The sequence below is a fragment of the Halichoerus grypus genome, chromosome 10, assembly GCF_964656455.1.
Source record: "Halichoerus grypus chromosome 10, mHalGry1.hap1.1, whole genome shotgun sequence".
Taxonomy (NCBI): domain Eukaryota; kingdom Metazoa; phylum Chordata; class Mammalia; order Carnivora; family Phocidae; genus Halichoerus; species Halichoerus grypus.
Genome location: NC_135721.1, coordinates 94426918 through 94443104, shown reverse-complemented (window position 1 = coordinate 94443104; position 16187 = coordinate 94426918). Strand labels below are relative to the sequence as shown.

Below are 16187 nucleotides of genomic sequence, written 5' to 3'. Positions count from 1 at the left end.
CATTCTTTGGGGAAAAAAAAATCAATCTTTTTTAAAAGATTTTATTTATTTGACAGAGAGAGACACAGCAAGAGAGGGAACACAAGCAAGGGGAGTGGGAGAGGGAGAAGCAGGCTTCCCGCGGAGCAGGGAGCCCAATGCAGGGCTCGATCCCAGGACCCTGGGATCATGACCTGAGCCGAAGGCAGACGCTTAATGACTGAGCCACCCAGGCGCCCCCAAAAAATCAGTCTTTATGAGGGTCTGACCAAGGTACTTGGAAATTCTTAAAATTAGATATTAAATTAGACATACCTGTAGTCCTCCACTACCAAATTGGAAGCTGTGACTGTAATAGTGATTTGGGGATTCATTTATCAACAGACACAAGTGGATTCCTCCAAGGTTTTAAGGTCCAGACACAACCTTTAAAGCAGTTCCGGGGGCGGGGGAATCTCGGGTTCAAGCTCAAGTTTCTTTTTTTCTCCTCTTGTTTATAAGATCAGCTTCCAAAAAGTAAAGATTTATACTATTTATATCCTTTCCGATAATGTCAAACATTAGACTTGATTTTCCAAATCATTAGCATGCCGAAGAATGACCTCATGGTGAACAGATGCACTTGGCTGTGAGCTGCAGTGATTACATCAGCCCCGCCCAGCAGTCGAGGGCGCCCATTCCAGTTAACCCTTTGAAGGCCTCTCTGTTGGCCCCCCTTCTTTGGAAACATGCATGAAAACACAAGCTGAGTCCCTCACCCCAACATGGGTGTGTGTTAAATGCACGTATGTACATGCATAAACATATACATGTATGTAAACACATAGACACACACACACGTGTGTGTGTTAATTGCAGCCAATATTTTCACACTGGCTACCTTTTAGAAATTGCTGGCCAAAAGGGAAGGAATCAAAAGGAACACAAACTACGGGGCTAAGAAAAAGGCAGCTCAAACACCTATTATACACTGGGTATTATTACCAGTACAGGTAGTGGACGGAATAGGTATGAGGTAGGTGGTATTTTAAAATAACATTTTCTGACTGGGAAAAAATATATATATTTTAAATCTCCTTTAAAACAGCTGAGTACCCACATATGAGCTTAACAATCAAAGATGCTATATCCTCATCGGTGGCTGACAGTGAATCATGAGGAGAAGCTCATGTACATGGCCAGTGTGCCCCTTCTATGGCTTCCTTGGGTGGCAAGCAACAGCACTGGGGCAGGGGGCCTGCGGAGAAGGCATTTTCCAACAGCAGTGTCTTTGGGCACAAGCCCCTCCCACTGAGCACATTTCTTACTTATGCGTAGGACTCCGAGGCTGATATTATAGGTCCTCCCTCTAGAAATGGGGGCTGCTTGCTGCTACAAATACAGTGTGGAAGGCATACTGGGTTCAGGTTATTCTCCCTCTGCATTATCGACAAAGTCCCTTGCAGCGAGGATACAAAGAAAACCTGGGAGCCCCTAATTCCTCGGACTGTGCATATGCATGTGAGCAGGAGCCCAAGGCCCCGCTTTGATGGCACTGCTGGCCGAGATGGTCTGATTGGGTCCTAAGTGCACTGTGGGGGCTTAAGCCGCTCAGGGTCAATTTTTCCAGTTGGCTTGCTGCTTGGAAGAGCAGAGTCCACCTCTGTTTCTTAGTTGAAGCTAGCTGGCTCATCTGGGTTTGACTGTCCCAAGAAAATAGGACTAACACTGAAGAAATGAAAAATGTTTTCCTTTGTAAAAGTGGTAACAGGCCGGGATAGGGATTCCTCAAAAGCAAAACTGGCAGGGAAAGGAGGGGAGGATGTGCTTCTGAAAATGTGCCTACTTATGGTCTGGAAATGCTCTGCCCTCACTGCACGGCCCCCCAGTTTCAGTCCACATCAAGTTCCTTTCTAGTTCCTTCCTAATCTTTGTTGTGGGCATATATGCAAAGTGGTGATAGAGAACACGGTGCTCAGACTTAAAATCGCATTCATGCATTGGCGTGATACGTATACCAAAAATTTTATCACTTGACACTGAATGCCCTAAACCCTGAACATTGTGAAATGTCATCTGGATGCTAATAATTTGCAAAGAGGAAGACCAGCATTTGTCTTGATACCTCATCTTCGGTTTCACGTTCCCTTTGTATCGGTTCCAGTGCCCCCTCATGAGCTATCAGACCCTTATCTGCTAAGTGACTTCGGCAGATGTGATGCTCTTGAAGAAGCCTGTTGGTCACTGCCTCCAAATAGCAGGTCTTGGAAAACCCAAATCACTTCTGGAGACTCACTTAAGATGTTACCTACACACTAGCTCATTTGAATTGATTTAAGTAATTGCGAGCTTTTGGAAAAGATCAAATTAATTTATACAGATGCTAAAGTATGCACAGGAAACAAAGTTCATCAATATTTGTTTCAGGAACATCTTAATCTGGAGCCTTAAGAATGTGACAGCTAAGGAATGTCAATATCTAGTTATTATTTAATTTCTTCTAATTTTAAGAAACAAAAAGCTTTCTCAAGAGTTAAAAAAAAACAACACCACAAAACCCCCCGCACAGAAAAATTAAGCCCCAGTACCTCATGAGGATGAGAAAGAGCTGAATGAGATCTTTAAAAAAATTAGCTTTGCTACGGATCCTTCATGTTCTTTCACCTACACACTAGAAATGATTTTAAACCTCTAGCCAGAGTGGTGTGAAATCTTCATTTCCCTTGAAACTGTTTTTTTTTTTTTTTGGTTTTAGATAGAATGTTGGCAGAGTGTATAAAAGAATTCAATTCACAGCTGTTCTACTTTTTTTTAATGTAAGAAACATTAATCAAAGCTTTAAGTTATAAGCTTTCTCATGTTGTTTAGTATTCCAGTTCAACAAAGATCAATAGAGGCCATCCCCGTGTTTCTTGACGCCTCCCCAGGAAGCAGAGGCGTGATTATGTAAATCACACGGCTCCCGCACCCCGGCCAGCTTGCTTATCTCTCAGGCCTTCTGCCTGCAGCTCCTGGCTCCCTGAGCAAGTGCAAGCCTCGCCCTCTTATCTCCCAACAAAGCTCGGAGAGGCAAGGATCGAAGCCAGCGATGTTAAACAATGATGCATGGCTGATTGTATTTGTGAGTGATTCATTTCACTGAATTTAATTTTTTTCACTTTGTGTGTAAGATATTTGTTAACAAGTCAGAATTGGAGAAGTAAGGCGGTGTTCAGAGACAAGTGACACAGGTTAGAAATCTATTAAGCATGCTAACAGTTGTGTCTACACCGGTGGAAGAAGAGGGAAGCCCCTCATTGAGAATTTCAACATGCATTGACTAAATATCCCATTTACTCTCTGAAAGGCAATTAATCTGTAATTACATGCAGAAATTCACAAGTAATTCTATTCTTTGGGAAAAAAAAAACCCACAGTAATCATATAATCAGTTTAAGTGGTAGTACCCATTTTTTTTTTCAAATTGGAAATATAAAAAGAGTAAAACCTAAAAACAAGGACACTCATGGAAATTTCTGAAATTTTCCATTGGCGTAATAAGTGAAAATGATTGAAAGCCAGTTGCTAAACAGGTTCCACGCCAGGTGCTGCTCTGGTCGGCAGCTTGTCCATGTGACACAGACCACTCCAGAGGGAAAGCGTGCCCGCCGCTCTGCTGTAATGATGACCAGGGGACACTGTCCTTCCATTTCTCCTGCATTAATCCCTGACCCGAGTATCTCAGCAGCATAATCCCCATTTAGCATTAGTAGCAACGGCTTCGACTGTGAGGAAGACTTTTTTGATAAGTAAGCACTGATTCGGGCATTGCTTTTAAGCAACATATTCCCAGCTCAGCAAGAAACCCACACTCCTGAATGAACCGGAGCACATTACTGAGAAAAAGTTCATTAACCTTGCTAGTTTCGGGGGTTAACAGGATAGCTGAAGAAAAGCACTGAGTGAACAGCTCGGATACAAAACAAATTAAAATGAATGTCATCATTCCTTTTGATATTCATTAGTTGATTCAGAGGGAGAATGCTCTTCTTAAATTTGCAAGCATTTATCTGTGAAAAACAGGTGTACATCTGCCGCTCGAGTGCGTCCTAAGCGCGGGAGGGCAGAATAATGCAGACACTCACCCGTTCCGCCGAGGGAGGGGCTGGGCGAGGGAGAAAAGACTTGGGCGGCGAAATCCTCAAACGTCATGACTTCTCGGTGGTTCTGAATTATTGCTTCGAGGTACAGGGCTCGCTCTTCGTAGCTGCGGTCACCGGTCAAGGAAGGAAGTGCACGTGTGGAATGACATGCATAACAATGACACAGTTCACTGTGGTTTGAATACAGTTATGCAACTTTTATGTGTGTTGGTGGGAGGGGGGGAAGGTACCTTACAAGTCCGTTACCCAAACTCCCAGGGAATTAAATATGAGTTACAATTAACGGTAAGATTCTGAGATTGAGACTTAAGTTTCTCTTAGACTTCGGTGACATCCAACACCAGTATTCCTGAAAAATATGTACATCAATGGTTACAGAATCACAGCAAAAGATCCTTAAGCTTGACCCAAACAAACGGAAACAGAGGCACGGGTTGTGGTGGCATCTCTTTCACTGTGGGACAGTGTCGGACCTTCCCTTCCCGGGTCAGCAGATAGAACGTTCTTCTAAGTCTCCTAGAGAATGAATTGACACTTGAAACAGGAATTGGTGGTACACTTAAAAAAAAAAAAAAGTGAGAGGATGCACATCCCAGGGAAGAGGAAGGCCAAGAAGATATGCTCTGAAGGGGCCCCGGTGCCTCCAGCCAGGATAGGCGAGAGCATGAGAAAAGAGGAGCTAATAAGTGAGAGACTCTAGCAGAGAGTGCACAATGCAATTTAAAAAAGAAAAGACTATTGCCTTTTAATTAAAACTGTAGTCTGGAACACACACATTCAAATGTGTAATCAAAAACCAGTCACCAATAAAACTTACAAGCGTAACACGCTGAAGCAACTTTCCAGCTGTCTTAATAGGACCCCTGCGTGTGGCAGCCTTTCACAGGGCAGAAAGCAAATCTTCCCCTTTTGTGTATGGCTTCTGTTTCCTCAGAAGGTGAATCATGCACTTCCAATAACAGGATAACATCAGAACAATTCAACAGCGGAATGAGGCACCGCACGTATGACTTTATGAATTAACACTTGGCGAAGTCGGCATGACGTCCCATTTTCCCCTTCCTAGTTATCAATGCCAAAGTTAAAAGACGTGTTTTAGTCATTTTGAAAATCATGCTAATTCTCCAGGAATACAGGGAACGCGGATCACCATCAATCAGTTCATTATTTGCTGCTCTGGAAGAGCAAAAGTAATTTCTAGCATTTCTCATTTTAAAACTATCTTTCCAAAATGACCTCTTCACAAATAAAAGTTGGTAAAAATGATGCTTTTCCAACTAGCTTTCAGTAGTAAGCATGTGACTGAAGATCGGAAAATATTTTTCTATTTTCTTTTGTCAAAGGATGCACACAGATTTCCCCATGCAGGCCCTTCTTCTTCCTCCTCCTTTAATTATAGTCAGAGAAGGAGTTTTTACACCACGAGACCAGAGGCATCCTGGGGCCGTGCTGGCCAATGCCGTAGCCGTGAGCCGCATGTGGTTATCTAAATTTAAATTTAAATTAATTAAAACGAAAAAAATAGCAATTCCGTTCCTGGGTCCCACTAGCTGTATTTCAAGCATGAGCTGGGGTTACTGTGCCAGATAGCACGGACGGAGAACACACCCTTTGTCGTGCAAAGAGCTACTAGGCAGCTCGTTTCCAAAACTTCTCTTTAGGCTTGCTCTAGACAACTTTAAAAAAGCAAAATGCCTTTGAGGATGTCAAAAGCGGCCCCGCTGATGGATTCACAGTGCGTTATGTTACATAGACGGTCACCACAGCCGAAGGCCTGGGCGGTGGGGGCCTGAACTGGCTTCTCGAATGCAGGCTGAACTCCTGGTGACTCACCCCTACGAACAAACAGGCTGCCAAACTTCCACAGTGAGAGGCGTCCTCTCAGGCCCAATTCTAGAGGGACCCACTAATGCCATTCACGTCTCATTATGAACACGCTTATTCTGCACAGCACTTGGCTGTCGCGCAGCTCGGCCCTCCGTGCACAGCCCCAGCAAGCCGCTGGTCCAGGGAACAGCAGGACGTTAGGCCTGAGTGGCCGTCTGGCGAACAGGCACTCTGACACTAAGCTGGCACGTGCTGGCCCAGCAGGGGCCGAGCGAGGCGTGACAAATTACTCAAAGAGCTGAGCTAAACTTATGGCTGACAACCACCTGAGCCTTAGGACAGCCGTGGCCCGCTGTCAACGCGCAATTCATAGCTCCCCCTTTCAGACCGCAGTCTGCTTGAGGGCCCGGGTTAGAGCCGGCGCGGCCCTCTAAAGACCTGTCATGCTCTGCCTAGAATGGTCCTGCTGTTTCCTGAAAGGCCCCACTGCGCCCAACACATCCACATACAGTGCTCGGGACAATGGTGAACAAAATAGAAGTGCGGATGCATTTTGCTAAATATGCTCTGGAAGCCACATATCTGGAAGAGTGGCTGCTATGTTAATCAAGCTCACAGGCAACCCTACAAAGAGACGCCATGTATAATACCACGTAAACAGACCTCAGACAGCAGCCCATCACCCTCATCCGGGAGGACACTAGCCAATTTGTAAGCTTGTCCTTGTCAAGCCTGAGAAATCTGGGCCCCTAAGAGCAAGTCCAGCACTAGAGTTACAGGGGGGTGATAATCAAGTTTTGAGATTCTCTGGCTCAATGAATATTTATGGTCTGACTCCTAAAACAAGGCACTATGGGAGACAGCACAAAAAGATGCTTCCAGAACCAGATACTAGAGGAGGAAGTGTTTACCTCATAGAAGATTCCCAATCTCGCATTCACGCCCCCAACTGTCACACGTAGCACACACTCCCCCACCCCCAGGCTGGTCCTATGCTGTCACGGGAGCGTTAACAGCGCTAAACTGGGTGTTGTCATTTAGACAAACATCCATTAGGGACTGCGGGGCGACCAGGAGATCACCAAATGCATTTTCACTCGCGGCCCACGCCAGGGCATGTAAACACCATGACAAAAAGAAAACAAACACCACCCCAATCCTGGCAGTGTTTAGAAACAGAGAAGGAGCTCAGGGTGCCAAAAATCATTTCTTTTAGTAGCTTTAAAACACGTAGCTCTGGGATTTAACGGAATGTATTAGAACTACTAGGTAGGACAATTAGGAGCAGTATCACCTGACATTTTCTTACCTAACTTCTTTAGGGCTTCAGTGCTGGTTGTTTTGTATGTATAAAAAAAGGCATTTATAACTTAGACATTAAAATGCTTCTAAGGTTCTTCTCATGCATAAGACATGTTAAGACATGAACCGAATGCTGTAATAATGCCATGCAGTGGCTGGTCAGTGCCTCTGGCTGAAGGCAGGTGGCTAAAGAGGCATCTGCACCTGGTCACAAATTCAGTACCTGTTTGATACTGGCCATTGCCCTGCTGTTCTCTTAAAAAGTCCACTAACAAATGTAAAACTTAAATTTTGTTCTGATTTACTATCTCATTCAAAACCACACACAGTAAAGTACTTTCTTAAAGAGAAAATTTTCCCTTTGATTACTCAATTCAGAGGGCATTCAAATTACTACTAGAAACCCTTCTTGGTTTCTAGATATTTTGAGCTTCTTCAGTGACCTGCTGTGTTTATGTTTTCACATAAGAATTTTAGCATTTACCAATGTTTCTCTACTTGAATAAAGAGGCTATATATCTTTGCTGCTTACATTTTATCAGAAACTTCCAAGAGAACTTTCTGAGACCCTCAACACACATTCAGGGGGTTGCAAAAGCCCAAGAATCCAAATCCAACTCCCCAACTTTATTCCGATGAGTATTTGTTTTTATTTTTCGAAACGGTAGCAGCAGCATGAGAGGAAGGAGCTTGCCTTTTGGAGAAGACAGGCCTAGGTTTGAATTCCACTCCTGTCCCCCACCCGCCAGAGCAAGCCGCTCCAAAGCCCCCAGCCTCGGGTGCCTTATGTGTAAAGCAGGGTCACTGAGATCTGCTCTTGGGGCTGCCCTGAGGATCAGATGGAATCATATAATGACCCAGGTTCCAGTGCACAAGAGAAGCATCATAGATGTGGACTGCCTGCTCCCCTTCCTCCCTTAATGTGGGCTTCTGGGTTCGTCTTCCAGAAAGAACACAGTGGATTAAGTAGGGGGAACCTCTGTGTCAGGCTTTAGGACAAGCAAGCTAGACCCCTGTGAGCCGGGGCAGTGCCATGGCCCCCACAGTACTGATCAGCAAGTGGAAGCGCAAAAGATTCAAGTGATTTTCCAGAGTCACAGTTACTTGGTGGTGCAATTGGGACCAGAACCCAGGTCTTCCAACCTTTACTGCTTCCGGCTAATTTATCTAGATTTCTAGGGTACATGGGATTAAGTTCAGGATTTCGTGCAAGGTTGGGAGCTAAACTAGTGGTGAAGATAAATCAACCGACTTAACTATACAGGGGTATGAAAATCAACTTGAGTCCGTAGGTTTGAGCTACATTGACACCCATAGACCATGCTGACTTTATAAATTCAGAAAAATAACAATTACTTCATTTTCAATTTCTTTCTACTTATTCGGGCTATGGTGTTTGTTGACTGCTGTTTAGGACTTTCAACTTCTTCTCTTGGAATAACTCCTTCTGTTTGTTTGTTTGTTTTTAAGGAAAAGGGAGAACTGTTTGCAAGAGTCTCTATTGCAGGTTGTATCTTTCTTCAACCCTTGAAACTCTTCTTGCCGGGGACTTCTCTAAGTTTCCAAGGAGTGGGCAACCAGACCCAGCCCGACAAAGCAGCCTTGCAGGAGGCTGCCTCCTGCGGTCAGTATGTGTGTGTCCTGCAGTGGTTTCCGTACCTGTCCCTGGTTTTCTTTCTTAACTCACTGCAGCCCCTCATCGCTGACAGAAGCCTGCCCAGAGCTGCTGGCTCTTGTGACTCTGCACACTCTCCTTCCCACGGCAGTGGGAGAGAAGCCAAGTTTCGTCACCGCCTGGGAGGGAGGCTTTGGCCAACCCCGGGCCCCTGGGATAAATTGTGGCACTCACAAATTTTGCCACCATTGCTTGTTTGATCCCTTGAGGATGTGATGGGGGAGAAAAGAGAACCCCCTGCTATAGTTACCGCATAGGACCGTCTCATCCTAAGCATCCTTGTATTAGCTTCCCGTGGCTGCCGAAAGTGCCCACTAGCTGGGGGGGGGGGGGGGGGGGGGCTTAAAACAACAGAAGCTTATTCCCGCACACTTCTGGGAGGCCAGAAGTTCAAGACCAAGGTGTCAGCAGGGCCTCGCTCCCTGCAGAGGCTCTAGTGACTGCATCACTCCTGTGCCTGCCTCTGCTGATACTGCCTCCACCTTTTGTCCGTGTGTCTCTTATCAGGACACTTGTCACTGGATTTAGGGCCCACCTGGATGATCCAGAATCATCTTCTCATCTCAAGATCCTTAACTTACTTATAGTTGCAAAGAGGCTCCATAGCTCAGGGGTTAGAGCACTGGTCTTGTATAGTTGCAAAGACCCTTACTGAAATAAGTTAACATTCACAGGTTCTGGGGTTAGACATACCTTTTTGGGGGCCACCACATAGCCCCCCATACTCCTTGAGTATGAGTCAGGTCCATCCTTACATTACTTGCTATCTAGCTTATATGTGCTTTATACAATATTAGTGAATGGATAAATGATTGCCTAGGATTTGTGCCCACTGTTCTGAGCTATGACACTGCTAGATATATTCTAAGCAAAGGCAGTTTATTTATTTATTTTTAAAGATTTTATTTATTCATTTGAGGGAGAGAGAGAGAGAGCACGAGAAGGGGGAGGGCCAGGGGGAGAAGAAGATACCCCACTGAGCGGGAAGCCCGATGCGGGGCTCGATCCCAGGACCCTGGGATCATGACCTGAGCCGAAGGCAGACGCTTAACTGACTGAGCCACCCAGGCGCCCTGCAAAGGCAGTTTATAAGGAGAAATTAGAGAGTTGTCCATTTGAAGTACAATTCTGCATAGATTGAAAAAAAATAAGCTATACAGAACTTCGAGAAGAAATTATGGGGCAAACTCTTTATGACCTTGGGATATGGAATAATTTATTAAATGAGAAACAAAAACATGAACCATAAGGGGGGAAGACTGGTACATCTGGTCATATTTAAATTAAGAACTACTGTTTACCAGAATACCATAAAGAAGTTAAAGCTCTAAGGCACAAAGTGGGAGAAGTCATCTGCAACACCTAACTGACAAAGGGTAAGTGTCCAGAATATATAAAGAACTCCTACAAATCAATAAAAGAACCAAATAATCTATTAGAAAAGTGGGCAAAAGACATAAACATTTCCAGAACATAAACTATGAATGGATGTTAAGGTGTTTAACATCACTAATAATCAGGGATTATTAGAGCCACAATGAGATACCATTTTATATACACCAGACTGGCAAAAAAAAAAAAAATCTAATAATGCCAAATGCCAGAGAGGATGTGGGGCAGAGGAACTCTCAGAGCCTACTGGTAGGAGATAATTGGCCTAACTTCTTGGGAAGGCAATTTGACATTATCCAGAAAAGGGCAGCAACTCCACATGTAAGAATGGTTATCGTATTCTATAGACAATAGCAAAGTCAAAAAAGAAAGAGAAACCACTCTTCTACTGATAGGTGTAGTCACACAGTAGAATACTATACAGCAGTGAAAATAAACTATAGGTATGTGTATTAGAATGGATGAGACTTAAAACAATGCTAATGAAAAAAGTAATTCACTGAAGATCATGTATGGCACAATTCTAACTACATACATTTTAAAAAAAGAGGCAAAGTGAAATATACTGCTTTAAGAATACACACATATGCAGGGACACTATAACCTAGATTATCTCTGGGGTGGTAGAAGAGGTAGCACATGGAACGGTCACAAATATATTGGTCGGTACACATGGGGGGCCAGGATGGGGGCATGTTTTATTGTTCTTTAGGACTTCTGTAAATGTTCGAGGTTTTCCAGTCTGTATAAAATATTTCATAATGAAAATAAGCCTTCTGGTGAGAATGGAATAGAGTGCTAATTAAAGGGTTCTTTTCTCACCTATTCAAAGGACAGAATGAGCTTCTTTAAGCCAAAGGCAGATTTGAAAGGTATAAGTTTAGTTGTTAGAGATAACAATGATAGACAGGTCCGTCTGACTCAGACACAGAAAAAGCAGAAAAGAGGCGGTGCTATTTTTAAGGCCCTAGTTCCAGAAGCAGGCCAAAATATGAGAGCTCAACATTTTCAGAAAGTTGTGGAAAACTTCGGATACAAATGCCATTCATGGGGAGGAGGGGTACTGCTTCAGAAAAAATGTTTTCCTACAAAGATACTTTTGCTGGAATGATCACACACTAAGAATGACAAAATGGGCTGAACTAGAGAAAGGTCAACATACTATATGTATACATGGGCCTGTGTGAATGATTTCGATACAGCATCCTACTCTGCTTAGTATACTTAATCTCAAGTGAATCTGCCAATTTCAGAAAGCAAGTCCATTTTCACTCAAGTGTTCATCCATTCAAGAAATATGTGCTGAGTGCCCACCAATGCTTGGCAATGAGCACACAACTGGGAAACGGGACAAACTCTGCCCCTACCCTGGTCAAGCCCCCATTCTAGCAGGGACAAGTGCACAGAATAAGGGGAACTGTTCTTTCATCAGTGCCAGGTAGGAGAGCAGGGACCAAAAGGGCACGTAAGTCTCAGAAGGGGTGGCCAGAAAGGGGCTAGCCAAGAAGGGCCGGGGGCAGGCAGTGGTAAGAGCATTTCAGGTGCGGAGAGGCATGAGCTGGAAGGAACCTGGGGAGGTTCAGGAAGTGAAAGGAGACTGGAACCTCAGCGTAGCAAGAGAAGGGAGGGGGCGCAGTTGAAAGATTGGCTGGGGCTGGGTCACGGGAGGCCTGAATGGTCTGAGGCAAGGGAGCAATATGGCCTCACTTAGGTTTCCAGATCACCCTGAGAAGATCTGCCACCACTAAGGAGAGTCTAGAGTACCCTTGAGTTTGAAGAGGTCAATGCTGACTTGGTCTATATGATCAATCCAAGGGCTTGTACAAATGTCTCAATTCTTTGTACTTGTTCTTCGCCTATTTTCAGGACATATATATTTTGAGCAAGTAGAAATGGTAAGAAGGCTACCTGCAGATTTGAAACGACCAAAACCTCTGAGAATGGTCTTCACAGAGAAGGGGTCTGGTTGGGGGATGTGCCTGACTTGGAGGGAAGAGGAAATGCAGCAAGGCCGAGTTGGAAGCCGCCCTCCCAGGTGAAGCAGAGAACAATGTGTTACAGACAAGGCAGTGGGCACATTCCTCACACAAGGACAGATGCTGTGCTCACAGAAATCTGGTAAAAAGGAGATTATTTAAGACAGCTGTGGATTGAGGAATGCTACCCTGAATCGATTGCTTAAAATATATCTACAGATATACTTTAAATCTAGTAAAAAGATGCATTAGCAGTTGCAGAGTGTCTGAGCTTAGAGAAGGGACAACTATGAATAACTTACAAAACAAGGAAATTAATGAGCCAGTTTCCTCTGTTGGTCCCACCACCAGTAGTTTTTGGAAGAGAGGATGCAGATGATCATCACCACATTTTCATTTCTTGGGCAGTGTTCTGAACAGTGATCAAAGGATAAAGCTTTAAAATGCTGACTGGTCTCGGATATGACACCAAAAGCACAAGCAACCAAAGGAAAAAATAGGAAAATTTATCAAGAAAGTGAAGGGACCCCCCCCCAAAAAAAAGTGAAGGGACAACCCACAAGTCATTCTGTGGGAAATATTTGCAAATCATTTATCTGATAAGGGTCTCATATCCAGATTATATAAAGAACTCATAATTCAATAATAAAATGACAACCCAATGAAAAAATGGGCAAATGACTTGAGTAGACATTTCTCCAATTCAGAATATAGACACATGACCAACGGACATATAAAAAGATGCTCAACATCATTAGCCATTAGGGAAATGGAAATTAAAACCACACTGAGATACCACTTTAAACCCACTAAGATGGTTATAATCAAAAGGACAAGAATGAACAACAGAAAGTGTTGGTGAGGATGTGGAGAAACTGGAATTCTCATACCTTGCTGATGGAAATGTGAAATGGTATGGTTGCTGAGGAAAATAGCTTGGCACTCCTCAAGAGAAGTGAAAATGTATGTTCACACAGAAACCTGTCCACAAACGTTCACAGCAGCGTTATTCATATTCATAACAGGCAAAGGTGAAAACAACCCAAAACGTTCATAAACTGATGGATAAACAAAATGTGGTCTATCCACACAGTGGAGAGCCATAAAAAGGAATGAAATACTGAATGTGCTACAACATGGATGACCCTGTAAACACTGCTAAGTGGGAGGCGGCAGATAAGAAAGGCCACATATTATATAACTCCATTTATATAAATGTCCAGAATAAGAAAATCCACAGAGTTAGAAAAGAAATTAGTGATTGCCAGGGGCTGCAGGGAGAAGGGGAATGAGGAATGACTACCAGTGGATAAAGGGTTTCTTTTGGGGGTGATGAAAACATTCTGGAATTGGGGGTGGGGCAGAAGTACATTCGCAGGAAAGGAAGATGGAGGAGGGACTGGGGAGGGAGCCATGTCACAGAACCCTGGGAAGGGCACTTCTGGAAGGAGGAGCCTCCGCTTGGATGCACTTCTCTGTCCTTAACATCTTCCCTGGTATCTGCCACCCAGGGGAATACTCCATAGGTAGGCTGGGCTGGCATTCAATAATTCTAAATAAATGGACGAAATTCCATAATCATCAAGACAGGAACAGATGCCAGTTACAGCCTAAAGCCATACATCATTTTTTACAGAGATTCTGTTTGTCTTTCAATATAATGCAAATTTAAATTCTAGGACTGTTTAAGACCCCAAATAAATGAATCATTCAAAGTAAATGTCACAGCCTGGTAACGGATGAAGAGGATGACTTTACTGAACAACGTAACCAAATAAAATGGATGTTCGGGAAAAGGAAATTAAACACACAGAGGTATAAGATATTAGATTAGGTTTCAAACATTAGTAATACACTCCTGGAAAGGAAAGCAGTCCACTTCTGCTAAGAAAGAAGAAAATACCCCTATAACCAGGTTTAAGAATAATTCTGAGGAAATGACAAGAGTAAGTGGAAATGGGACAGAGATAGGTTTGCTTCAGGCGATTAGATTACAGACTTTTGGAGGTCTGCTCCCACATTCCCACGTCCTTCCGGCACAGGGAATGGAAGGTCTCCCTCTCAGGATCTGAGATGCTCCAAGGGTGCAACGGATTGGATCTCTATTCACGCCAGCTCTGTTCAGGGGACTGACTCGTGAAGGAGCACTCCCCTTTCCGTCTCCTCCGGTGCTGTGCATACGCCTCACCTTTGGTAAATCACCAAGAGAGAAAGGACCCCACGACACTGCTACTCCAAGTCTCACGGCGCTAAAGCCATGAGCGACGAGAAAATCCGTCCTTGGGCCTATTTAGCGTTTGGAGAACGTGCTGTCAAGTGAGTGAGCAAGGACTGCACAGCCTGCTTGGCTGACGAAAACGCCCCAAGAAGTGCTGAATCAGTACGAACAGTAGAGAAGCCCATGGGCTCTGCCGCGCTTATGCCAATAGTGTGGTTTCTGGGAGGAAGGCAGTCAATGTCACCTGAACTGTTTCTCTTCCACAGATTCCCATTCACCCTAAAGATACGGCATGCGAAGGGCTAAAAAAGGTACTCTCAGCCTTAGCTGGAGCCATTTGGTTACCTCTGACACTCTGTTGGCATTCCACATCCATGTAAAAGTCACAACTAAATGTAAAACAATCAGAAATGCAGAACTGGCTCAGAAAGTCTGGAATGTTCTTTGTCGTGAGGTATAGAAAGGGCAGACAACTGAAATAGCAGTAAACATGGATTTTTCAGCTCTAACTTCATCGTCACTGACCGTAAGAGGAAAGTTATTGTGAATACATTACAGGTATTATTTAGTGCAATGTAATTTTAACTGAATGATCCAATATTTATGCTTCAAGCACTCTCGCTTTGGAGGCGAAAGTGCATCCCATGTGACCTAACAGATTAGTTTATATCTAGGTTGATTCTAAAAATAAAACAGATTCATGATGATATATGATAGATAGTAAGAGAACAAAGTCAACAAGGATAAAAAAATCTTCTGTGGCAGATATTCTGGTTATCCTTCTCTTGAAATATCCTCTACAGTTGCCCATCAACAACCCACTGGGCCCAGATGAAGTAGGACAGGGCTCAGGCGTGGGAGAATTAAATTTTCTGGCCCAAAGTATTTGTACCAAGCTCTATACAGACTTTCTTGATTTTTCATTTCTGCAAACACTTCGGGTGAAATACTCCTTTTTATGATGTTTGTAAGTTTGAGCTGTATTTTTTTTTTTCTTTTGAACATTTAAAAACAAACAGAAATACATCTGAAAACAAAAGAATATTTCTATAGTTCCATAAAAATAATTACGATGGTTTAACGGCATCTGAGTTTTCCAGGAAGATACTCATCTTAACACCAATTATCAGATGTCAAGGAGAAACTCCAAGAAAAGTTAGGGGGTTACCAAATGCAAGCGACCTAGAAACCAAAAATCAGCTCATATGAAGGGTGCCAAGTGGCCTCCTCTGGCCTATGCAGACTCTGCTTTACCGGGTAAAATAGGGCATCATCACACTGAGTGATAACTATCACTGCCGACCCGGCACTTGAAACTCAATACACCCACAGACTTATCAGTTAGAGCAAGAAAATGATCGAAACCTAACTGGAAAGTTGGGGAAATTCTAATGATACAAAGCTCCTCCACGATCAGAAGTAGCAAAACTATGTTTGCAACTCAATATTAAAGCAACTGATTTCTGGCAATTGAAGACAGCGTGTGATGCAAATGGTTCCCTTCGGCAGAAGCTACACCAAGGGGACACAAGAGTAGAGCTATCCCACTGAGTGTTCCCGGGGCGGGGGACATGCATAGATGCAGGGAACCGTAGAACCGCTCTAACCCTTGGTATGGCCAGGCCCGTCAACAGACATGGGCCCTGTGCAAATCCCAGGTGGTCAGATGAGCACAGAGAATGCTGGTTCCATGAAAG

General features: G+C 43.8%; 1 protein-coding gene across 7 annotated transcripts in view; it reads right to left on the bottom strand.

The window, feature by feature from the left end:
* The window catches only part of RALGAPA2 (Ral GTPase activating protein catalytic subunit alpha 2), a 334693-nt gene that overhangs the window by 19222 nt on the left and 299284 nt on the right, over positions 1 to 16187 (bottom strand). For all 7 annotated transcript variants that reach the window (XM_036085370.2, XM_036085371.2, XM_036085373.2 and 4 more), the window contains one exon: positions 4083 to 4204. In XM_036085370.2, coding sequence (XP_035941263.1) covers positions 4083 to 4204 — 122 coding nt within the window. The remainder of the gene's footprint in view (positions 1 to 4082; positions 4205 to 16187) is intronic.